The 25,034-nt window shown below is 43.4% G+C and overlaps 1 protein-coding gene across 1 annotated transcript in view; it reads right to left on the bottom strand.

Moving 5' to 3' along the window:
• Window positions 1–25,034, bottom strand: part of Fbn2 (fibrillin 2) — a 203,007-nt gene that overhangs the window by 34,526 nt on the left and 143,447 nt on the right. The window contains exons 32-48 of the mRNA XM_087896051.1: window positions 24,389–24,511; window positions 22,065–22,187; window positions 20,254–20,379; window positions 16,886–17,008; window positions 15,704–15,826; window positions 13,429–13,590; window positions 12,637–12,705; window positions 12,075–12,200; window positions 10,935–11,060; window positions 10,191–10,343; window positions 7,579–7,647; window positions 6,281–6,406; window positions 5,970–6,095; window positions 5,404–5,529; window positions 3,740–3,856; window positions 2,208–2,336; window positions 1,646–1,765 (exon numbers count right to left, since the gene is read on the bottom strand). Of these exons, the coding sequence (XP_087752177.1) occupies window positions 1,646–1,765; window positions 2,208–2,336; window positions 3,740–3,856; window positions 5,404–5,529; window positions 5,970–6,095; window positions 6,281–6,406; window positions 7,579–7,647; window positions 10,191–10,343; window positions 10,935–11,060; window positions 12,075–12,200; window positions 12,637–12,705; window positions 13,429–13,590; window positions 15,704–15,826; window positions 16,886–17,008; window positions 20,254–20,379; window positions 22,065–22,187; window positions 24,389–24,511 (2,067 nt within the window). The remainder of the gene's footprint in view (window positions 1–1,645; window positions 1,766–2,207; window positions 2,337–3,739; window positions 3,857–5,403; window positions 5,530–5,969; window positions 6,096–6,280; window positions 6,407–7,578; window positions 7,648–10,190; window positions 10,344–10,934; window positions 11,061–12,074; window positions 12,201–12,636; window positions 12,706–13,428; window positions 13,591–15,703; window positions 15,827–16,885; window positions 17,009–20,253; window positions 20,380–22,064; window positions 22,188–24,388; window positions 24,512–25,034) is intronic.

Genomic DNA, 25,034 nt, shown 5'->3' with positions numbered 1-25,034 from the left:
CTGAAGCCCCAGCACTGGGAAGCAGAGGCAGAGAGGGGCATAGGGCTTGCTGCCTGCCAGCCTCACTTCAGGTTCAGTGAGAGACTGTCTCAAAAGAGTAAGAGGAATAACATCTGTATGTCCATACATATATACATACACCATACACATACACAAATATACTTTACACATACATAACACATATGTACTTCCCACCATGCACACACATACTAGACACACATATATCTACCATACATATATCCCCTCCACACCTCTCTCTCTTTCTCTCTCTCTCACACACACACACACACACATACTTACATCATATGCACACATACACCACACACATATACTTCTCCCCACCATATATACATGCTCAATACACATCACATACACACATATACATCATCCCCATATACCACATACATGTACATGACACATATGTGCATACTACCCATATAACACACCAAACATACATACCCATACATTATACACACATACCACATGTACATTACACATACATATTTGGCACATGCGTTACCCCCCATGTATACCCTCACAAACAAACCACATAAACACATATATACTGTGTAGCCAATATGGATACTTTTAAAGAAAGCGATTGATGGACAATGGATTTTTTTTTTGCTACTTTGTTGTGAACTCATCCATATGTACACATACACAAATACAAAAATCCTCTCCCATATGCTCAAAACAAAGTCTTTTAAAATGGCAGAGAATCTTAGGCTTTCAAGAAACTTTTACCAAGGTGGTTCATCTATGTTTATTATTATTTTGGCTAGTAAAATAAGGATCAATCTTACAATAAACTATACACACCAGCAAGACCAATGGGGATACATACTGTCTAGTCATGTGGCCTGAAATAGATTTCAGTTCTATGAGGTCAGCAGCCCAGTTTGCTCTGTAGCTGCCTTGAATATGAACAACAGAGGCGTTTATCTTTAGGATCTGAGAGTGAAAACCTTAAAGTCAGACATATCCTCAGCAACCCTTTCATGCTCACAAAGCCTCACTTCGACGCCACTGCTTCTGAATGTCAATCATGCTGAAAGAAGAAGTGACAGGAAGTGACAGGGCGAGCTGTACAAAGGTCGCCTTCAACGTGTCTACCAGGCCTCCCGAGGCTGTGCAGTGTCCTCCTGTTCTGGGAGCTGCGGTAGAGGCCATCTGCTATGCCAAAGGGATTGATAGTTTCCATTTTTATGTACGTGTAGCCTTCCCAAGAGAGGAAATGTCAGGAGAACGATCAAGCTTTCTGGTTCATATTTTCAGGAGCCTGGATACCTTTAATAACTATTCTAAGATCACATGTCAAAGATCACACCATAGAAACTTTTGACATTCAGTAGGTTGTCTCTATTGACATCTAGGACACAGATACGAAGGACAATGAAAAATCCCTTGACTAGCATTAAGATTTCTGTCGATGAAAACAAGCCTCCACGTCTCTAAGTTCTCGCTGCCAACACTCTACAACACATTCATTTCTGACTCTACAGTAAGACAGATGCAGGCACGGTTAACTCCTGGGGCCAGCAGGCACGCAGGGGCTGGGTTTGAGGTTCCCATGCAGCCTTTACCATTACCAAGCCTTATTCTCCCGCACACCCCGTGACCTCAGAACGAACTCAAGCCTCACCAATGCAGCTCTCGCTTTTCACTTCATATCCAGGGGGACAGATGCACCTGAATGACCCCTCCAAATTCTGACAGGTCCCAGGAGAACAAGAGCCAGGAAGCGCGACACACTCATTGGTATCTTTAGAGAGAAAGAAGAGGAAAAGAAAATGTGACCTGGGCAGGAGACAATCATTGCGGTTTTATCTGTTTGCTGAAATGGGAGACAGTGTTCGATGGTAACACGGACTCCACCTGGACCCACTGGTCAGCTGGGTCACCATGGACAGAGATGCCCTGCGCTCCTCCGATATCGTGGACGGTTCTTAGAAGGAAGGCTGCCAATTTGTTTCTTCATGTACTTTTATTGAGACATAGCCTCAGGCGCTGTTCCCCAATAAAAACTCTCCCCGTGATGCATTCCCAACTGGTGGTTAATGCCTTAGACCAAAATGTCCCTGAGACAGGTCATTGTGGTTTTGCCATGTGATGGTGAAATGTGGATAAGCTGAGGGAGACTGTGGGGTTCACGGTGTCTCACAGAACATAACGCCGCCAAGATGGCTGACCGTTCCGTTTCTTACCGATACAGTTTTTGCCGTCTGGCGTAAGTTCATAACCCTCATTGCACAGACACTTGAAGGAGCCGATTTCATTGAAGCACCGGCCGTTTCTGCACACTTGCCCGAAAAACGAGCTGCATTCGTCTATGTCTGCAAGCAGAGAGAAGCCAGGGTCTCAGAGGGAGCATCTACACCAACCCGTTTTGCTAGCTGAACTCTGGAAACACATGTGCTGGAACCCATTTCCAAAAGGTCCACACTGTACTCAGTGACAGAAAAGGAAAAGGACACATGCTCTGAGGACTGAACTGCTGAACGGTCACACAGGGCTGCTTCGTCTTTCAAGGACACGAGCTGTAACTTAGGAGATTTACCAATAGGTAAAGTTTGACAATTTAAGACCAATCTTTCGATTTTTTTTCCAGTTGCAAAGATTTCTTTTGGCAGAGGAGAGGGGACTATGGGATGTAACTTGACTGCATGACTTGTAGATCCTTTACCTGGACACGGGATCCTACTCAAAGGACAAAGAAGTGAGCATACTGAACACAGAAATCAGCTATGTTAAAAGGTGCAGGGCTGCTGACCATAATGCACCATGTGCAAGGAAGATGGCAGGTGCTGGGTTTTCAGGTAAGCCTCGGGCTGATTACCAGTGAGTGAGCGAGTCATTGCCTATGTTTCCTGAAGACTATTTCAATACGGCATCATCAGTCAGGACTCTTGGGTCTCCTAGGAGGAGAACTACAGAACCTACAGAGGGACCCGAGCGAAGTTGGATAAAACAGCCATCTAGCTGCAGATCCTTTCCACCATTGCAGAATTCCGCAGGATAAAGGAAATCAACAGGGAAGCTGGAATAATTAGGAGGTGGGGCTGAGCTGTGATGATCCTACAAGGGTGAACATCAACCTGAATGCTCCCCTCACAGCTCCCGGTCATGTAGCTACATTGTATCACATTGAAAAGCACCCCACCGTGGATACACAAGTAATTGTTGCCTCTTTTCTTATATTCATATTCACTCTGCTTCCTTGGGGGACCCTCTCTGGCATCAATTCCATGTCCTATTGGTATGTCAGTGTGTGGCAAAAACGGAAATCCTGTGTTTAGGGCAGGTGTGGACAGAGGACCCATCTCAAAACTTGTTCACTGTGCATTTTTTTAAAACAAATTGGAAAGGCATACAGGCTTTGAAACTGATGGACAAGGGAATTTCCAGATATGGACATGGGTATGGAGAGTCTGCTAGGGCTGGAGTGTAAATTAGAATTGAACCCATATAAAATACGTAAAGTAACCCGAGACTAATTGAGGGTCTCTCTCCATCTCACCCAGAGGGGACAAAGAACCTAAACTCTAGATCAGTCCTGGTCCATTTATGGGTATCCCGATGACCTTTCTCCCCTATAAACTGGGTTTGTGAGGTAAGACTCAAAACAGCCCACGGCCTTGAGACTACTGAGGGAGAACGGCTGCAGGTAACCCGAGAGGGCTCAGCGGCTTTGCCTACCTTCTGGAAGAACCAAGGCTAAACCGACGGAAAGACTCACCGAGGCAATCGTTGTTGTGAGTGAGCTCAAACCCAGGGTAGCACAGACAGTTGTAGGACCCAACAGTGTTCTTGCAAGTCCCGTTTCCACACGGACGCCGCTCACATTCGTCCACATCTACCAAGGAGAACTCGACGTTTAGCTAGAGCCAGCTACTCCCCTGTCACCTTTCTTTCACCCCCCCCCCCCGCCCCCGCTTCGTGACTTAGATGCTCCCCAGCACAGTGCTAGGGACCCATGGTTGTTTGAGGAAAGTAAGAATGTGAAAACGGGGAGACAAATCAAAACTGCAAACTGACGAAAGAGAAAAAACAGTCTGACCTATGGGTATGCGCAATTCTCAGAAGCAACAGGTAGAAAACACGTCATTGGCAGAGATGTTGCAAGGAACAGGCTTGCCTAGCAAATGTTAAAGCACTATTAACACTTGGTCAAGAATTGATAAATCTTAATTTAATCATGAAAAGTTCAGCCTCTTTAAGGAAGTAATGAAATCCAAAGAGGGGGTTGTTTAGAATTTAGTCATGAGATTTCTAAAAGTCACAGTGGGAGTAGTTAGCCAGGTCATGTGTGACAGGAGACAGCAGACCCTCATGCTGGGAGGCAGCCCGCAGGGCCACTAGCCTGCGGAGCTGTGTCTGAGAGGCCTGGGCTCCAGCTGACTTTATTGTGAAAGAATTGCTCATATAGGACATGTTTTTCCCATATGAATTTCAGAGTCATAGATACAAGACTCTCTGAGGATAGAAGGAGACCACTGTGTCTCCTGTAAGCAAGCCTTCCCAGAAAGTCCACGCACACGGGACCAGAACCTACAATATAGGTTAGAGATTCTTTTTCTTGTCATTCTGGGGCGGCCCATGGTGGGAAGGTGCTCTCAGGGTGCAGTGGGTAAACTGAGGCTTTCCCCATGTGCTACCCGTGGCACAGCTATTCCATGAAGGAAACGGTTCCAGACTAGTGAAACCTGATTTCAACCCTCACCTCGCCAGTATCTAGGATCCCTATAGAGTGGGCGCACAAAAATTCCCTGGCTTTTTCACACAGAGGACATGCTACTCACAAACCGTCACGTGTTAAGTTTTATCTTCCTCTTTCAAATATGAAGCTTAGAGAGGCCCTCTGAGTTACATAGCATCAGAGTTACGGTGTTTGGTGCCATCCCAGCCTCATGGCATCCGTTCCCCCTGCCTTTGGAAACGCATTAACCGCCACTCGCAGCAATTAACCAACCTTTATATTAGTTATTGGTGATTTTTTAAAGACTCTGGTTATGTTCACGCCCACAATTATTTTAAGAGCTAAAGCGTCAATGATGTCATTAAATCCTAATCTACAGTCTGTATAAAAGGATGCATATCTGCACACGTGTTGGTGTTGATTTTGTCATCCTCACTGCTCCTACGCACTCCAAGGGGCATTTCGTGGGTAAATTCCATCTGCCACTGAGTTCGTCTGAATGACTGTCATGCCACAGGGACTTCTGGAGCCAAATGTTGAGGATCACTGGACAGAAGAACCTACTGCGGCATGTCCCTGGCTTGCAAATTGTACTCCAAAGCCTTAAACTGTTTAGCATGGTGGAGACATGGTGGCTGCCCTCGGAATCACTGTCTTTAAGTCCCAGCCTCATGTCGGTCCCTGGATGGGAAAAGCAGTCCTACCCATGCACATGGTCTGGTCTTGAGAAGCCTTGAAGCCGTTGTTGCAGATGCACTGGTAGCTTCCTTGCAAATCAACACACAGGCCATGACTGCAGACGTTGGGAATTTCCAAACATTCATTGCGATCTAAAACAGGAAAGAAAAAAAAAAGACACATGCTATGCATAGCTGAGCTTTATTAAGAGTCCCTCGTTTTTCACAGATGCATTTTCTCTAACCTGTTAGTAATTATTACAGACAGGCTAAGAATGGACCAGGACCACCGCTGGACAAAATAAGCAAGGCTTTCAAGTACCCAAGGCTCTCTTCCACCAGGCAATGTTTGCAGGTTGACTGGGACCTCAAGGATTCTAACTGATACCAGAGAAACCCATTGGACGAACATCATTTCTCAAGACAACAATTTGAACATTATGGTGGACGTGTTTCAGCATGATGGAGAGCTTGAGGCAGACAATCTTTCTAAAGGCATCCTTAAAATACTTTAAAGTGAGGAAACGAGAAATCCTTGGAGAACAGGGAACCCATACGTTGCCATATTTGGTGGCTGTTAGCTTATTGCTTACCTACACAGGCCCCGTTGGGAGAGAGCTTGAAGCCAGCCGCACACTCGCAGCGGTAGCTGCCAGGGCTGTTGATGCAGTCTGCATTGCGCTGACAAAGGTTGTCGCCATTGCTGCACTCATCGATGTCTGAAAAAGCAACGGGTCCAGGTAAACAGTCTCACACAATTGCTTTAGGGTTACATTCAGGTCACCGACATCCACACTCAGCTCTTAAATACTACAGAAGAGATGGTACAAAATCATAAGCTCCCACCGAAAAGCCACTTACACAGCCAAGTCTTTGGAGGAAGGATATATATTTCTCAGATTACCTTCACAGACCAAGAGCAGGTCATTGTAACTGAAGCCTGTCGGGCATTCACAGCGGAAGCTGCCGATCTGGTTAATGCACACGCCGTTTGCACAAATGCCTGGAATCTCTTTACATTCATCAATGTCTGAAATGGAATGGATTGGATAAAATATACGTGTTTCTGCTAAACGTGTTTACCATCTTACCTCTGCATAGCCTGAAATGAAAATACATATTCTCTGTTCCAGTCAAATGTAAGCTGGCATAAGTGGTCACGTGGCTTACGGAGAACTAGAGACCACAGTGCAGTTAGTTAATCTAAAGAGCTTTGGAAAAATGAAGGTGATTGGTAAAACACTAAGTGACAAGAAGGCCAGTGAATCCCTTAAGGAACCAAGTCCCAACCACCAGTTGTGTGAGGTCAACCGAATGGCTGCCGTTCATCTGACAAAGCTGTGTTTCCTGAAGTTAATGTATCTAGTTACACACACACTCAAGTAGATTGCTTCACGGAGACTTAAAATTATATTGTTTAAACCAGGAGGGAAAAGTAGAATTCACAACAGAAAGTTCATTCAGAAGGAAGGGATTCATCTGAAAAGGGATTCTGTAAATTCATAATGAGACCAAATGAAAGTGTTATATAAAAATATACAAAAAACTTATGATGTATTTTTGAAAAGAGTAACTAGCAGTTGAAATAAGATGAAGCAAGGCAGAGACATGACTCAGTGGGTACGTGCTTGCCATGTAAGCATAGGGACCCAAGCTCAGGTCCCCGGAGTCCACATAGTGGCGTTCATCTGTAACCCTACGGCTGGGAAGGGAGGGATCAGAGGTGTGTGGATCCCTGGAGCTCCTGGCCAGCTTGTCTGTGAGAGACCTGGTCACAGGAAGCAATGTGTAAAGTGTTGAGAAACACATCAGATATTAATCTCTGTTCTTTAGAAATTCCTGGCACGCACATACATGTGCACCTACACAGATCCACACAAGGTACATTTACCCCCACAAACATAAAATGAGGTAGACGATTTAGCTGTGTAAGACAATATGCGTTGCAAGGGAAATTTGAATTTTTGCATGGCATGCATGGAATTTTGAGACTGTCAAGTAAGTAATTATCATACTTTAATTGCTAGGGTATGCTGATGAAGTATAACACAAACACAACTAACACTTGGTCAAAGTTTCTTGATTAACTAATCATGTTTGCTTGGAATCCAGATTATTAGATTTTGTGGTACTATAATAGTATATATATATATACGTGTATATGTTTGTACATGATATATACATGCATAAGAGCAAACTCACCAACGGCTTTTCCTGTGTGGATGTCAAAGGTGAATCCAGGAATATTTCCACATATAGTTTTGAAGTCAGCTTTAAAATGGAAACAAAGGCGGACACTCTTAACATTCTCAGACATATCCAAATTATCTTTACACCGCAATTTTGACCGACAAGAGCATTTTTATGTTATCCACAACCAGTCTTCTACATTGTAATCATGTTGCATTTGATCACAATGTCTGCTTCTGCAAATGATCTAGGCATCCTCTATCACTGCCATCTCTACCATCAGCTTCTTATTGATCTGATAACAGGAGAAGGTAAGCAGAATATTCTTTATATTCTTTGGCAATTAAGTTATTTTCCCTTTATGATACAGAGAGCTTTAATAATGGGTCCATTCGGGTGGCTTAGGTGGCACAGCTGTAGAGGCTCTCATGGAGCAAAGCCTGCCAACCTGGGCCAGGTTCTTGGGATCCATGGAAAAGGGGAAGGAGAGAACCAACTTCACAAAGCCGTCCTCTGACATTCATCTACCCCACCTCTCTCAAACCTAACAATCTTCCTATCTATCTATCTATCTATCTATCTATCTATCTATCTATCTATCTATCTATCTATCTATCTATCTATCTATCTATCCAATATACCTAGCAACCTTCCTATCTATCTATCTATCTATCTATCTATCTATCTATCTATCTATCTGTCTGTCTGTCTGTCTGTCTGTCTGTCTGTCTGTCTGTCTGTCTGTCTGTGTGTCTGTCTGTGTCTGTCTGTCTGTCTGCCTATCTCTCTGTCTGTCTATCTAATCTACCTACCGACCTTTCTATCAATCATCTCCGTTTGTCAGATAGCATGGTTCCCCATGGAATAGCCCCTGCTGCTGTTGATCATCCTGTTTTCCAGAGAAGGTGTCATTAGAAAGTGTAAGTCCTCTGGATCACACCGCCAACAGGGCTTTCGTATACATATATAGATCTGTCTCCAAACCTAAACCCTTCATTTCCTGTCAGAGAAAGTGACATTTATTTTCTCCAACCAGTAGTCTTGCTGGAGTTTTATAATGGAGACTGGCGAGAATGTCTTCACCTCATCTTACAGATGCAGATGGGGCTGGGGAAGGCCAAACAAACCCACCTGAGAACGGTTGCGATATTATCTGAGGTGCCCTGCCTGACTAAGCATGTCAACACTTGCCCTCCAGCTTTTTAATCAAGTTTGCTGTTTTTGAGGCTGGGAACCATTTTGAGGTGGTGGGAGCAGTCCAGAAGGGTTGATCTTTAAAGGTCACCCCTGCTTCTGCCTCCTGCCTGTGTCCTCTGGCTCTTGGTCTATGCCCTGTGAACAAGCTAAGGCCCCGAGCTTCTGCTACCCTGGACCAAAGGGCTCTGCTCAGCTTTCCCCACCATGGTGGGTCATGACTTTTGGAAAGCATGAGACAAAATAAATCTGTCGTCCCTGAGACGGGTCATTCAGGTATCCTGTCATGGTGAGGAGGAAAGTACATGCTGCTGGGTTTGAGTCACTAAGTCACTGGGTTTGAGAACCCTGCACCACTTCTCCACATCTCTTCCCCTGAATTCATCTTGGCATCCCCGGATTGGAATGTCTGAACACATGCCGCATCGATATTTGGTAAAAAATGCACAGTTCATTCGTTTCCCATTGGTCCTCCTAGTTCAGCTTTCATGATCTGCAACTATGATGAGCTATCATTCTCCAGGCCTCACAAGGTCTAGACGAAGAGTAACTTAAAGACAAGTGGTTGCTATTCTTGACTCTGTGATCTTTTCCTTCCTTCCTTCCTTCCTTCCTTCCTTCCTTCCTTCCTTCCTTCCTTCCTTCCTTCCTTCCTTCCTTCTTTCCTCCCTTCCTCCCTCCCTCCCTCCCTCCCTCTCTTCTTTTTTTTTCCTTTCAGTGGAATTTTTGCTTGCATGAAATCCTCCCATGCCTGGCTGGAGACATGCTCTTCTGGACCCAATTCCCAGCATGCACTAAACACATCACATCCGGCTATAACTCCCGATTCTTGGAGATTCAGTGCCCTCTTCTGGCCTCTGCAGGCACCAGGCACAAAAACACACAAAAGAAAACCCCAGTACCCTAAAACAATTTAAAATATATTGCCATGTATAGCTTCCTTCCGTGTTATGGAAGGAGCTACACAAGAAACACATTAATGAGCTGGGTTTTTTTTTTTTTGCAGTTTTTTTCATGAGATACTTTCTTAAAACATATTTTTTCAAGCAACATTTCTTCATCACTTTATTTTACATATTTTCAAGATTGAATTTAAACAATTAAATTACTGAATTTGCTAGCTTTTAAGTTACTTTACCAAAATATTATACCTTCCATGTTGAATACAGTGACAAATAGCAGTTGCTCAATAAATTCGTTGGATGACTAAATAGATAAGTGGCCAGTCTTTTTGATGATGATTGTATATAGACCAACGCTATAAACACTGACAACGGTGCTTGCTCATTTCGAGATCTGGAGCTAATGAGTATATATCTCAGGAGTCAGTCTGAAGCCATAGCCCGCTGTTTGGATCTACCTGGACCTGAAGCACACGGTGACTGTATGTCACACAGAGCACTGAGTGGAGCGTGAGCGGCGGTGCCTACCTGTTCCTGGCGTTGGGCACGGCTCACAAGGCTTGTTCCAGGCTTTGCCCACGTTGTGTGTGCAGCAGCACATCCTCTTGGTCACGTTGAAAGGCAACTCATTTTCACACGTGGTCCCATTATAGCTTCGGTAGCAGAAGCTTTTCCTCATGTCTGCGTGGGGAGAAATGGGTCAGCTCGGCATCCAGAGCAGCGAAACCAGCACGCTTGTTTAGCCAACTTTCCTGAGGGATGGAACTCTGGGAAGGGTCTGTCATGTTCGGCTGTCTAAACTCTCTGAACTGCTCCATCATTTTTGGATGGACAGCCCCTGCTTTTAGGCAAAGCATTTTATGGGCACATTAACATGCATTTCTTGTACTAAAATATTCATTTAATCAAGAAATATTAATTAATTTAATTGAAAAAAGAATTAAGTATTGAAATCTGAATATCCCCTTATCTATACAAAGTACATTTTATATACAGGGAGAATCAAAATTACCTAAGACCTGTAATGCCAAGCCCTAATTTGTTTTTTTTAAATCTCAGATTTATAGGGTATGTATAGGTGGTCGGAGATTAAGAGTCTGAGGTAGAGCATCAGTTCACGGGACCCTGAAACACTTCTTCATTCGTGACAATTTCTCCTTCATAAAGATTTGGATCCAGACACTCTGAACAGTGGTTCTGAGAACAGAGGTGCCAGAGGTGCCAAGTCAGCAGCCTTGACTCTGGTAGTTCCTCTCGGGGCCGGCTACTGACCCATGCAATTGTGCCCTCCGTTGACTTGCATGTACTCAGGTGGGCAAATGCAGGTGTAATTTCCCAGGGTGTTGTAGCAGGTTCCAGGGCCACATACGCCAGGATGAGCAAAACACTCGTCAATGTCTAGAAGAGGCAAGAGCATCCGTGAGTTAGGTTGGTTCTATGAGTTTATACAGTGTAGCGTACTGAACAGGACACAGGTGATTCCCTAATTCCGTGTTTATAACATTCAGAGATGAAAAAAATACCCATAAAGGATGTGTTTACATTTATACACCATAAGAACATACTTCAAAAAAAAAGATAAAAAGCTCTCAATCCTAAAAACTATAAAGAAACTGCCTGATGCCTGTATACATTTGGGGAAATTCACGTTCTCTAAGAGGAATTTCTTTGAAGTCTGCTTTTTCCTTTGCCTTTTGGATTAAAGTTTTAACAGCAGCTTGAAACTGAGTGTAGGCTATGTGATCCTCTTTTCAAACTAGAAGTCCCCTCACCAGCTCTCAATTGAGGGTAAATCACATTTCTTTCAGATGCATTTGGCTAATAAGTTCAAAACTAAAGGCGGTAATAGAATAATGTTTCGTTCTTAACATTCAGTTTTAGAAGCAGTCCCTCATCCCACACACAAACACTGAAGTTACATTGTTAACTAGAGCTTGAAGCAATAAAGACAAGGGTGGTCCTTGCCTCTAGAGGCAAGATGGTCTCCTAAAATTAAAATTATAACTGCGATTTGTTAGGGGTAGGAGGAAACATAATCCATACAATATTTCGACGTCTTTATATTTATCCAACATTTAGAAATTACTGGCCAGTATTGACTTGCCATCGCATTGAAGCTTACCTGTTCCTACTTAAAAGTATTGTCAATGATTACATGTAACTAGCTTCATATTTGCAATTCCATTTTCAATCTATATTTAACCCACCATCTTACTCAGAGAAAAATTTAAATGATTGCAAAATCATTGCAAACGAACTGCAAATTGAATTTGTCACCATACAAAGGAGCAGCATTGCTATGGCTATGAGAAGATAAAAGCTATCAACAGTCTCAACAAGCTGCATCCTTCTGTAGGATGCAGGGCCCCGAGAGCAGACACTGCGGTAGGCAACAGTACCAGTTCCCCTCACCTTCACAGATGCGGGTTTCCTCGCTGAGGTAGTAGCCCTGCGGGCACTCGCACTGAAAACTCCCAAAGGTGTTGATACAGTTTCCGCCCTGGCAGAGCCCTGGTAGCTCCTGACATTCATCAATGTCTACAAGAGGAGACAGTCCATTAACAGCAAGCATCGTGAGCAAAGAGTCAATAGCTGCAGCTTTCAAACATGACATCTTGTACGGACCACAGACATCTGTGCACCTAAAGGAGGACCCCTAAGTGCTGGGTTTACTCTGACCGTGAGTCTCTTGCCTTCCTTGCACAACTGCTGCTTTCCGAGAAGAGGAACGGAAGCAAGCTGCAGGCATTTGCTGGGGACAATGTAACAAGAGGGTCTCTACATCACAACTGAACACCAGATGCTGGCAGTGGATGGTTACTTCTCGGTAAACATGTGTGTGACAGACTGCCTACCTGTAGCTCCACTCAGGAAGCTTGCTGGCACTTCTTCATACCGGCGTTTGTACCCGCTTCCCTCTAACCTAAGCCGATATCCGTATTAAGGCCTACGTAACAAATAGCGATGAGCTCACCTTCTAAGATGATTGTGATGGGGTTCGGTCTAAAGCCCTCACCTCCAGGACACAGCGTATAATATTCAGCTGGGGAGAAAAGGGGAAAACAAGAAGTTTCATTCTCAGATCCCAGTGGTTGAAACAATCAGCAAACATTCAGCAACTGCCAAACTCAAATCCTCAGGGGGTGTCCAGAGTTTTCTTTGTGTCCTTTCAAACGCATTACAATAATGTATATCACATTTTACTCCCAAATATCATGACTTCATCAGTGACATGCATTGGGAATAACAAAAGCCGTGTTTTTTTTTTTTTGTTTTTATTTTATAGAGAACATTGCCTTTTAGATAAGTCATATCACAAATGCTTTGCCAAGTAAATAAAACGTCAGGAGCCTGCGGTACAAAGGTTTGGTTCTGTGCATATCAGAACACGTGTTTCCATTTAGAGTGCCCCATGACTGACTTTAGGATACACTCCACCTACGGACCTGAACTAACAACCTCCGAGAATAACTGGGAATGGCCTTGTCTCCGATACCATGGAGAATCGAGATTATGACCATTCAGATTGGATTGTGGTTAAAATTTTATTTTATTATTTTTTTTTTAGAGTAACACAATGAAGAAAAATAGGAAGAGAGGAACTAAAATTCCTTTTCTATAAAACACTCTTGGCGGATTTCAGTATAACCACTGACAACAGTCCAACCCCCCCCCCCCCGCGCCCCCAGTCCAAGAATACAATAGCAACTTGTTTCTATCCTGGACTGGGAATGTTCTGTTCCTCTTCTCTCGGCTGCATACTTACTGCTGTTGACAGGGGGGCACGTCTCGCAGGGGTTTCCCCAGGCCTTCCCCAGGGAGCAGCAGCAGGAGGAGCGACTGACGCCCACCCCAATCTCTGTGTTGCAAGACAGACTCCCATCTCCTCGAGGCCCGAACTTCAGGTAACAGTTGCCCACGCGGTTGTCTGCGGAACAACAGAGGAGCTTAAAGTGGTCCCCACTATGGAGAGACCCCCTCAGGAAGGCATTTACAGGACTGCGTTCAGGAGTTTGCACACTGACGTGGAGGGATCATTTTAACTCCTTGCACAATACAATCTCTTGCTTTTAAACATCTCAAATCAACCATAAGAAATGGTGACAGGCGGTGGTCACTAGAAATCACAGACCGTTTTTCGTATATTCATGGAATAAGCAATGCAATGAGGCATTCCGTATTTGGGGGTACTCTAGACATTTTGAATAATGTGAATACAAGAAAACTGGGTTTAATTAATCTGTATCTTGAGTTTGTGAAGACGTGGAAACATATGTAGGTAAGTTAACTAAGTCTGTAACAGGCTAACAGTCTCATTCTGCTCTACTCTGTCATCGGCAACCCCCAAATGGGTTGACGTCAATCTCCACAGCAATGTTTGCAGAATTGCCAAACTAGGGCTCTCTAGGGAAAGGTTCCAGTGCCGCTGAAGGTGGCCTTGTCTCTGTAGCTACCACCTTGAACCCTGGCTTTCAATAGCACTTTTTTTTCCTTTTGAGTGATCTCAAGTTCAGAGTCTTCTCTTACCTTTCTTTTGAGTTCTAAACCTTTCTTTCTTAAGGGTTTCTTTCTTAAGGGTTATTAGTTATTTCTGAGTTAACACTCCAAGAATTAAACTGGATACTCTTTGTTCACATACGGAGCCGTTCTACTTCACCTTGAGTCTCAGGGGTTTTCAGTCGATGGAAGTCTCCATCTTTCTCAGCTGTCCTGCCTTGTTGCCACTTCTGATCCCTCACTCTCATTCCCCGTTCACACAAGTAACAAAAAGGCTTGATAGCTTTATCTTCAAAATGCACCTGGCAACTGACGTCACTGATGTCTTAATCTGAATTCCCGCTATCTGCATCTTTTTTAACCTGAACTCCAATGGCCTCCTAACTCATCTCTTAGCTTCAACCCTTGGCCCAAGTCCAGTCTGTTTTGGCCTTTGCAGCACAAGTAATCCTTCAGAAGAACTGCTTCAGGCCAGGCCACCCCTAAGAGGTCCCATCCCAACCAAAGTATTTTGAAAGTCTTTATGAGTTCACAGAGTACCTTGCTCTTCTGGCTGCACACAGTGCAACCATCTGACTGCTTCTCGTTGTCATGCCTCAATATTTTCACTTGTTTCTGATGCCAGATCTTCGGTGCAGGGAACTGAGTTAACTCATGGTCCCTCCCTGCTAGCTTTGAATTCATTCAACATTCATTTTTTTCCCCTCTTTTCCTCTCTTTTATTTTTATCCTCCATTCCTGTCTCCCTCCCCTCCAATTTGACCATTCAAATGCCCTGCTAGTAGCTTTTGTATGTGTTCTCATAAAACAGCTCTAATGTGCTAATTTAAAATTTAAATAAATGACATTTTTGTCATGCAAAACACTGACTTTTAGTGTCTAATCACAGCTGCTTTGTGGGCAAACTGTGTATGAGTTCTATGATGTCCAAATGCTTGTATTTCTTGTTTGTCTGTTTTGAGAAAACGGTTTTACTCCGCAGCACAGGCTAGACCCTAAGGTACGAACATCCTGTAGTTTCCTGTACATTAAAAGAAATCTGCACAGTTTGCTAAATTGGTTTCTAGTAAATCTGTGTCACTGCAAGTAGTGTAATGGACATCCTACAGACGTCTATGAAAGAGTCACTGTGTTGCTATCTTTGGTCTGTAAAGCCAGGAGAGAAACTTAGGGTTCGCAGATTCTTCAGTTGGAAAGAGGACCGTCCCTTATTATCTGTATTCACGGGACCCTTTCTAAGGCTTTGAAATAACGTTAATGGGGTTTATAGAAAATAAAATCTATCTATACCGAAAAAATTTATTGCTTATTTTAGTAAGGATTTACTCATTGCCAACTCAAATATCTACTATCTCTTTTCATGGTTTGTACTCAAAGTTGTCCTTCAGATTATAAACATGGAATCATCTAGAGTGTTTCTTAAGTGATCAGGCTATTTTCTTTAAATGAATATATCAAGTACACATTATACTCCATTGTCAAGAGAATTGAAATATTCAGCTCTGTCTGTACGATTCTATTTATGTCATTTTTCTTTCACTTACCAACACAACCCACGCCCGTGGGGTTCAGCTGGAAGTCAGGTGGGCAGTTACACTCGTAGCGGCCAGGCGTGTTCACACATAGGCCGTTGACACAGTTTATGGGATCCGCACACTCATCAATATCTATGAACATGTAACATTCCCATGTTAACATCTTTACTTCTACACGTGAAGCGCTTTTCCAAGGAAATGAATGGATCTTCCTCCCAAGTTATTAAAGATTGCTGTGGAGGACTCAGCAGAATGAAAATAGATTTGACACAGACATAGAATAGGTTTTTCAATGGTGAGGATTCTATATAAGTGTGTGTATATTTGTACAGTGCACATGTTTGTGCATTCATGTATGTGAGTACATGTGTGAGCAGGTGTGTGTTTGTGCATCTGTGAGTGTGTTAGTGTGCATTTTTTTGAAAGTGTAGGGGGAGACAATAAGATTATACTTTATAACCCTGGCAGGCCTGAAATTCACTATGTACACCAGAAAGGCCTGGAACTCATAGAAAACGGCATTTTCAACAGTGCCATTTAGTAACTCAATGTATAAGCAATAATCAGATGCTGCATTCTGAGGAAGAAAACTGATCTGTTTAAGAAAACAAAGAATTCAGACTGGGCAATGGTCATGCACACCTTTAATCCCAGCACCCAAGAGGCAGAGGTAGGCAGATCTCTGTGAGTTTGAGGCCAGCCTGGTCTACAAGAACTAGTTCCAGGACAGCTAAGGCTGTTATGCAGAGAAAACCTGTCTGGGAGGGGGGGGAGGGAACAGAGAGAAAAATGGAAGAATCCAATGAGAAGCTCCACAGGTTGAGAATTGCTATTTAGCCTGTTCACTGAGACTTTAGGTCTGGTTAATTTTGGTGTGTGATTTTTTTTTATTTGAAAAGCTTGTTAATAAGAAATTCTATTAAAAATTAAGAAAAAATGAAATATATGTACAAATTCACATATGTTCACACACTTATATGAATGCTTACTAGTTTTGTATTAAATAATGAAATTGTTTAAACACTAATAAATTCCATAGTAGAAAGTAAATGTATCAGAATGTATTTTCCTTTTTCAAAAACATGCACAGCCTAAGTATAGATAACTTCAGAAAACTTTGAGGCATTTATGTACTTAGCATAGAATCCTACGCCAAGCCAGGAGAACACAGTTGGCCCCGGCTCACGATACCTGTGCAGTTTCCTCCTGTCCTGTCCAGTTCGTAGCCATCGTCACAGATACAGTGAAACATCCCAGGCAAGTTGTTACATGTTCCAAAGACACAAATGTTCTGGAAGGAGCATTCATCGATATCTGAGGATACACACACACACACACACACACACACACACACACACACACAAAATAAGGTCACCTCTTGTTTACAAAGACATTTAACATTTTTAATATGTAACAATGAATTGTTCTAAATTCTAGGATATTTACGAGCAGTAACATTCTTTTCTTTGTCTTTAGCTGAATAAATAGTTCAAATGGTGAATTCAGCATACTTACCTATAGGATAAAAGGCATATCTATAGGATAAGATATAAAACAAGTCCTATTTTTGTTCTGGTGTGGGAGAATGGTCTGTATTTTGTCAATTATAATTTAAATAAATGCTGATTGGTCAGTAGCTAGGCAGGAAGTATAGGTGGGACAACCAGACAGGAAGTAGAGGTGGGTCAATGAGAACAGGAGAATTCTGGGAAGGAGGAAGCCCATTCCTCTGCAGTTGTAACTAGCCACAGAAGAAACAAGATGTGACTGCCTCGCTGAAAAAGGTACTGAGCCACATGGGCTAAAACAGATAAGAATAATGAGCTAATAATGGGCTATATAAGTTATAAGAGATAATAAGAAGCCTGAGCTAATGGGCCAATCAGTTGATAACTAATGTAGACCTCTGTGTGATTTCTTTGAGACTTAATGATTGCGGGAACCGGGCAGGATAGAAACCCTGACAACATGCTTCATTGGGTGTCTTATGCTTTTTCCCCTTTCTACAGTGTTAGGAATCTAACGTAAAGACTCATGCATGCTAGGCAAGTGCTTTTCCACTGAGCTATACCCAGACCCAACTGTTTTGGATTATAATATACTCTAATAGGAAGTGCCAGCATAGGCAGCATAAACAGAATGTGAAAATTAAATGCAAACCCGTCAAATTAGTAAAATTTAAAAAAGCAAAAGTAAATGAAAGACTGTACCTAATTCATACAGACAGTACATAATTTGTAACTGGCATATTGAAATAGAAAACAACATAACACCAAATATTAAATATATTGGTAAAAAGTTTGTAACACTTAACATTATTTTATTTAAAAATCTAAACTATTATCATAAAATCATTTATAAACATGTAGAAAATACTGTTCTTTATACCATGAAATAACATGATCTACTCTTCATAAATTTCTTTGTATTTTGTTAAAATATATCTGCTAACAGAGCAGGGGAGGAGGCTCAGTAGGTTAGAGCACGTACTGCTCTTCCAGAGGACCTGGGCGTGATTCCTGGCAGCCACACTCAGTGACACACAGCCATCTGTCAATCCAGCTTCAGGAATTTGATACCCTCTTCTAGGCTCCATGGACATGCACGCTCACACGTACACATACCACCCTACTCCACAACACACAGGCCCATTTGATTACTCATGTAATCAAAGATAAAATCTTAACATCTTTTTTTAGGAAACAATTCTTTAAAAATGATTTTTAAGTATAACAGTTATTTTGTGTGTGTGTGCATACGTGTGTGTGTATGCACACATCGTGACTTGCACATGGAGGTGAGAAGGTGACTTGTGGAAACCAGTCCTTTTCTTCCACCACGTGGGTTCCAGGGATGGGTCTCGTGTCGCCAGACTTGGTGGCAAGCAAGTAAAGGTGCTTGCATTTTGCAAGGTGAGTCATTTCTCAGGCTTCATAGATAAGTCATTCAAACCACTATCTTGAAATAGTTGTATCTCAAATGAAACGTGTCTCCTGGCTACTTAAAATAGGTACACTAATTTGTTCTAACTATCTTAGGTTTAAGGAACTGTTCAAATTGTGTTAAATATTCAGCCAATATTCAAATGTATCTTGCCCTGTGTTGGGGGCTAAGAAGAGAGAGCTAAGATTTTTTTGATGTAGGCTGCAATTAAATTGTTGGTAGTGGAGAGAATAGCACCGTCTTTCTGTGCACACGTTTCCCTATGGAGTGAACTTTACCAAAAGCATCCTGTTTATACTAACGCGGGAGCTATGTGAGATGGGGTATGGGAAAACACTGCCTTTATATGGTCGATACAGTTCAAAGGAGACAGAACGCACTGCTGACGCCATCTTCCTCCAGGACCTCCGCCTACCACCATGCACAGGTGCAATCGATCCTAATGACATCAGCGTCTCGCAGGCATCCTTTCTCTCTTCATATCTACTTTCTGCTGGTGGGGCAGGGTGAGGTTTGCTTGTGTTTGTGTGTCTGTGCTGGTACTCGCCATTTCTTTCACACTATGGTGGGGGAAGGGCCTGGAATTTGTTTCATTTCATCGTCTTTCCCCCATAGTTAGCTTGAGGGGGAAGAGGGGAAGGAAGAGGAGCCAGATTTGGAGTTGGGGAAAGTCACCTCTTGAAAAAAAAAATGTTTCTGTGAATGGCAACTTTTGTTGACACTCCACAATCTCGCAACGAAGCTACATTCCTTTCATTCTTCAATCATATTATACTTCCTATAGCAGGTTGATGGCCCAAACTCCATGTACTGTGAATTGAATCCCTAACTTCAGAGAAAATCCATTTTTTCCCTTGGACAGATAGCATACTAGACACAGAGCCCCATTTTAGGAGAGAAATGATTATTTCTTTTTCCTCGACTATTGAGCAGAGGTGAACAAGCTCTTGATGGACGTAAGAGGCTTCTAGTCTCAGCCATACACACCACAGCCTCAAACATGAGAAGAAATGCCAGAGACAAGCTGCTTGACTTCACTGAGCATAGTAAATACAGATGGCTGGGGTGGGCAACAGATCACCCTTTAAAAACAGGCGAGGTGTGCCACGTGTCATTCATTGAGTGACACCCAAGGAAGAAAGAAATGGCTTAACAAAAAGAAAGAAAGAAGCTGGACGGTGGTGGCGCACGCCTTTAATCCCAGCACTCGGGAGGCAGAGGCGGGCGGATCTCTGTGAGTTCGAGGCCAGCCTGGTCTACAAGAGCTAGCTCCAGGACAGGCACCAAAGTTACAGAGAAACCCTGTCTCGAAAAACCAACAAAAAAAAAAAAAAAAAAAAAGAAAGAAAGAAAGAAAGAAAGAAAGAAAGAAAGAAAAAAGAATAAGCCAAACTTCCAACTGTTGGCTCTGAGCCAGAAATATCTCATAAGAGATGAAAGCCAGCCTTCCTCATTATTCATTCCACAAAATAATCCATGCTTAAACGAGTGGCTTTTATATGTGTTGTATGCGCCGTGTATTCTGCTTCCAGGTGGAGCCCGTTCCAGCCCTTTCCGTGGTTTCCTTTGCTGTAGCAGATCCAACTTGAAAATGAAGGGGAAGCCTGGCAACCCACCTTGGCAGGATCTGCTGTCTGAGGCCGGGGTGAAGCCCATCTCGCACTCGCAGCGGTAAGCTCCGGGGACGTTCAGGCACTGGCCATTCTCACAGAGGTTTATGTTCTCCGCACACTCGTCGACGTCTGCAGAATAAGAAGGAAGACATCTCTGTCATGTTCCAAATTTCGCAACACGGTTGTCTCCTTGCTCAAAAGAGATATCGGCTTCAGTGGCTGGAGTTGGGGTTCGTTAATATGAAGCACCAGTTAACCCATTCGCTGGAGTGGGTCAAAGGCCCGAGATAGAAGCTCCCCAACGTACACACCTAATACTCGGCTGTAATAGAAATGGATGGAGTTCCTCTCAGTTCTCCTTAATACCCACTGATGAATCGGTATTAAAAGCAGTATTAGTAGAAACGACCAAGAGCTCTGGGATTCCACTCATTCATTGGAAAAAACAGCAATGGACTTGCCTGTTTCCCCAGCTGAAGCGTCTTAGAGGAAATGCGAGACGTCATGGAAACAAAGCTTCCTTCCTACTACTAAAGTCTCACCAAAATATGCAGACAGATACTTTTCAAAGGCCTTCAAGATGATTTACTCAATTCCAGGAAGTAGAAAAGGGGAGGAGGGCAGACGTCAGCGTGTCCTGAGACAGGTGGCATGGCCATCACCAGCATGCAGTTTGCATTCTATTTACTAGAGAAAGAATCCCGGCTGAGAGTGGCCAAAAGAGCTACATAGGTCCCACCGGGCCCCACTCTGGGTGTAGATGTGTTTGCCACCAACACCATTCTTTCTTTGATACGACATCCCATACAAAGTCCTGGAAATACATAACAGCCAAGGCTCTACAGAGAGGGAGGATGAGTCCGCACGCTGACTAATTACAGACCTAGTCTTATAATCCTGAGTTCAAAGTCTGAATGAACATCAGCAGGGAGATGCCTCGCTTGGAAAGCAAAAAGCCATTTTCTTGCCCACAAGGATGATCTAGTCTTACACACGGGCGTAATGAGACAACATTTCAACCTGGAGACCTGGGGAGCGGTGGGAGGGGAACAGCAACCAGTGTGTACTGAAGCTCACGTGGTGGTCTCCTAAGTCCCCTGTGTCGTCTGTTATTCCATTCATCCTCTCAAAACTGGGAGGAAAGCTAGTAAAACTCCGAGGAGGATAATAAGCAGCTTCAATGATCTATCTTAGAAAGGGACATTATGCACCTCATCTTCAAGAACTGAGAATTCTCCCAGATCATCTACTTGGGGATAAAAAATGCTGCTATGGTCGCTATGCCTATTTTAAAATGAGAAGAGCTCCCCCTTTTTTTGAAGTTCTAGTAGAATTCTGTGCTGAAACCCTCTGGCCCTGGGCATTCTTTTGGAAGCGGGGAGGCAGAGGGAACTGGGATTGGTCTGTAAAATGAGAAAGAACTGTTTATCAAAAAATAAAAATGAGAAGAGCTGAGGTCACCCTGACTACTCATGTAGGTAGGTTTACACTAGAGTAAGCAGCATAAACACTGTGAACCCAGGTTCCTTCCCCAATACCTGAGTCTTTCTGATGGGTACTTTATCAGGTAGTAAGAGAAAACGATTGTCATTAACAGTACAGGACAAGAGAGACGTCATTAACACGTCCACACTCTCTGGAAGCTTTTTCAGGCTTCTGTGTTTAAAGGATGAAAAAGGTATGTGCTCATTCACAGGTCGAGTCGAAGCACAGACAGTCATTTCTGTGTTCTTCATGGTTTTCATAAAACAAGGAAAGCCTATTGGGTGTCCTGAGATGGGCATATGGGAGCACTCCGCAGGTCTGTCACTCACCTGAGCAAGTGAAGCCGTCTCCTGTGAAACCCTCCGAGCAGGCGCATCGGTATGAGCCCGGGGTGTTGACACACTGAGCGTTTATGCTGCACTGGTGGGTTCCATTCGAGCACTCGTCCAGATCTGCGTGAGGAGCGAGCATGGCAAAGATCAGTGATGAAGACGGGCATCCTAACGCAACAGCGCGAGGTTGGGATTTGCAAAAGCGTGAGCCAGCCCAAACCCATTTTATTTTAGTGTATCTGGAAGGACAGTACTCTATAGCCCTCAGATTTTAGGTTCATAATCCAAACTATTCACGTCATAACTGTGGCTCCAGCTACCGATCCAAGAATTGTAAGACATCTTCACAAAACACTTAGAGGAAGCTGGAGTCAGATTTCACACTGGCCTCCACCTATGGCGGTGGCTCTTACTACTGGTTCTCTTACCACTGTGAGACCACCTGTTTGGGAGATGGCATCGACAAGAGAGATTCGGCGTAGAGTTCTAAATTAATTTTATAAGAAGGGAAGAGAGACTTGATTCTTTCTTTCATGGAATTAACAGCCTATTGGAAGGGATGCATATCAAACACAGGAGAGAAAGAATGCTGTATTTTTCTAGAGACCATGAAGCAGGTTCCAGATACAACCTAAACTGAAATTCAGGGAAGAAGAAAGAATCCATTGAAGAGGTAACTTTTAATCAACTTCAGACCTCCTCTTCCAGGGATGAAGGAGCCTAACTTGACTGAGGAGAAGGAAAGAAGATTGTTTCACAAAGAGAACAATGGAGACAGGGCCACTCAAGAGGAAAATACAGAATGTGGTGTTCAGGGCAGGGGGAGTGGCGAAGAACAACACAGGGGCCAGGGCAGGGGATGGTGGAGCCAGAAAATGCCTCAGGTAGTTGTAAGCCTCGGAGAGGAAGCTGGGGTTTCTCCTAAATTTGAAGAGGTGAAAGTCAGTGTGAAGAGAGGTTTAAGATTCCACTACTGCTGTCTGAAGAATCAGTGAATATGGGGGAGGGAGGGAGAGGACAAAAGGGACAAGGAGGAGGGAAAGGGGGTTGGGCAGAGAAGCGGGAGAGGGGTGGGGAGATGGAGAGGGGAGGAAACAGGAGGGCGGGGAGAGCAGAAGAGAGAGGACTGAGGTGGTGGGGGAGAGAGGGAGGGTAGGAGGAGGAGGATGAAGCCCTGGTGGCTGACCCCTCTAAAGCCTCATCTTGGGGCAGGCAGTCTTGTAATCGTTGGCCAGACTGACAGATGGACATGAAGCATATAAAATGGAAACTAAGAGAAAAATAGTAGGCACATGGGACAAGAAAAATGGCAACGAGGACAGGCCTGCCTGTAGTCGTGAGATTAATGCTAGTGGGTGTGGCTGGCCTGGAAATCGGTTTACGATCGGCCTGAGGAGGCTGACATCGGGTGCGATACGGCAAAGTCATTTGCCAACTACAATAATACACATTCTGCAATTGGCCTTAAATAGTTGATAAGTATGAAACATCTGGCTGGAGAGCCAAGCTTTACTCAAATTAATTTACATTATTGGTAAGAGATATTAAAGGTTTTTTATTTAATCCTTACTATGGGCCTATAAGCTCTTCCTGAGAAGTCACCATGGGGACCTCAGAGGGCTGTTTTCCCCTCTCCTTCTTCTATTTTAAATTGACCTGGGTAATGCTTACCAGCTGGAAATATTCTTTATTGTCACAGCATGGACATATTAAACAGCTTCATGAATGACACCCAGAGTATAATCCAGTCCCCTGCCTCAGGGCTATATAGTATTATTAGGCTTCAGTTCAAGAGTTATAGAACCCAGGGAAAAAGATTTTCCCTTTTTCAAGTTAGACTTCTTGGAATTCAACAAAAATACTTAGCTTTGCCCGCAAGGACAACTTTAATACTAAGAATTGTCCACTTCCGCCCATCTTAAGGCCATGTGAAAAACCCCTTTGTTTCCCCCTCTACTTCAATGGCTCTCAAACTGCACTGATTACTCTATGGAAAGACTGGGAAAACACATTAGCTGTTTTTCATGTTACAGCTGTTTAGATCACTGGCCGCACATCAAATAATTTTTTTTTCAAACTGAGCAACATGCATGAAAAGGCAGATGCCAAAGCATCCTGTTGTAATTTGACCATTTATATTAAAGCTAAGGAAACACTCAGACAGGAATTATCCCTGCAACCAAAGATAGCTTTGATTTACAAGAGAATAAATAGAAAGCGAAGAGGCTGTGCCCGTTGGAGTGTTGGTTAACATGTGTGCAAGGAAGAGCCACGCAGAAATGCTGGTCCTTCGAGAAGGGTTTTCCTCTTTGCAAACTCACCAATACATTTGATGCCGTTTCCCACCCAGCCTTCTCTGCAGCTGCACTTGAAGCTTCCGGGGACATTCAGACATGAGGCATGCATGTCGCAGTTGTGGGCACCAATTTCACATTCATCCACATCTGAGAAACCAGAGTCAAAGAGGAAAAGATGAAGCATGCGCTAATTAAATCTACTTCCAAACGCGTTTCTGAAAGACAGCAATTTAGGATAAACGCAGGGCTTGTACGGAGAAACACTGACACCGCCTTTGTCTCTAAGTCCTTAAGGTATAAGACTTCATGATCATGACCAAACAAGTCCTTCCCTCCAAGAACTTGCTGGCCACTTCCTGTTGGAAGGAGAAAGTGCAGCTGTTGTCCCCTGGGGATATGAGTGGCAGCCCCCACATGTTGCAAAGGCCCATTCAAAACTCCATGGGAAGGATAGAAAGAAACATTTCAGGAGAGATTTTTGAAAAAGACTTTGCTGTTCCTTCCTATTAATATTTATCACATATTTTTCACGAAGATAAGAGTGAGCCTGACATTATAAAAAAGTCCATCCTTCATTTTAAAAGTCAATGCCCCAGTGTAGATCGGGGTAGAATGTTTGCTTGGCATGTGTAAACATCTAGGATTAACTTCCAACATCACATACACACAA

This window comes from Myodes glareolus, chromosome 13 (assembly GCF_982192425.1).
Source record: "Myodes glareolus chromosome 13, mMyoGla1.1, whole genome shotgun sequence".
NCBI lineage: Eukaryota > Metazoa > Chordata > Mammalia > Rodentia > Cricetidae > Myodes > Myodes glareolus.
Note: the sequence above shows the minus strand (reverse complement) of the source record. Positions and strands in the feature narration are given on the sequence as shown.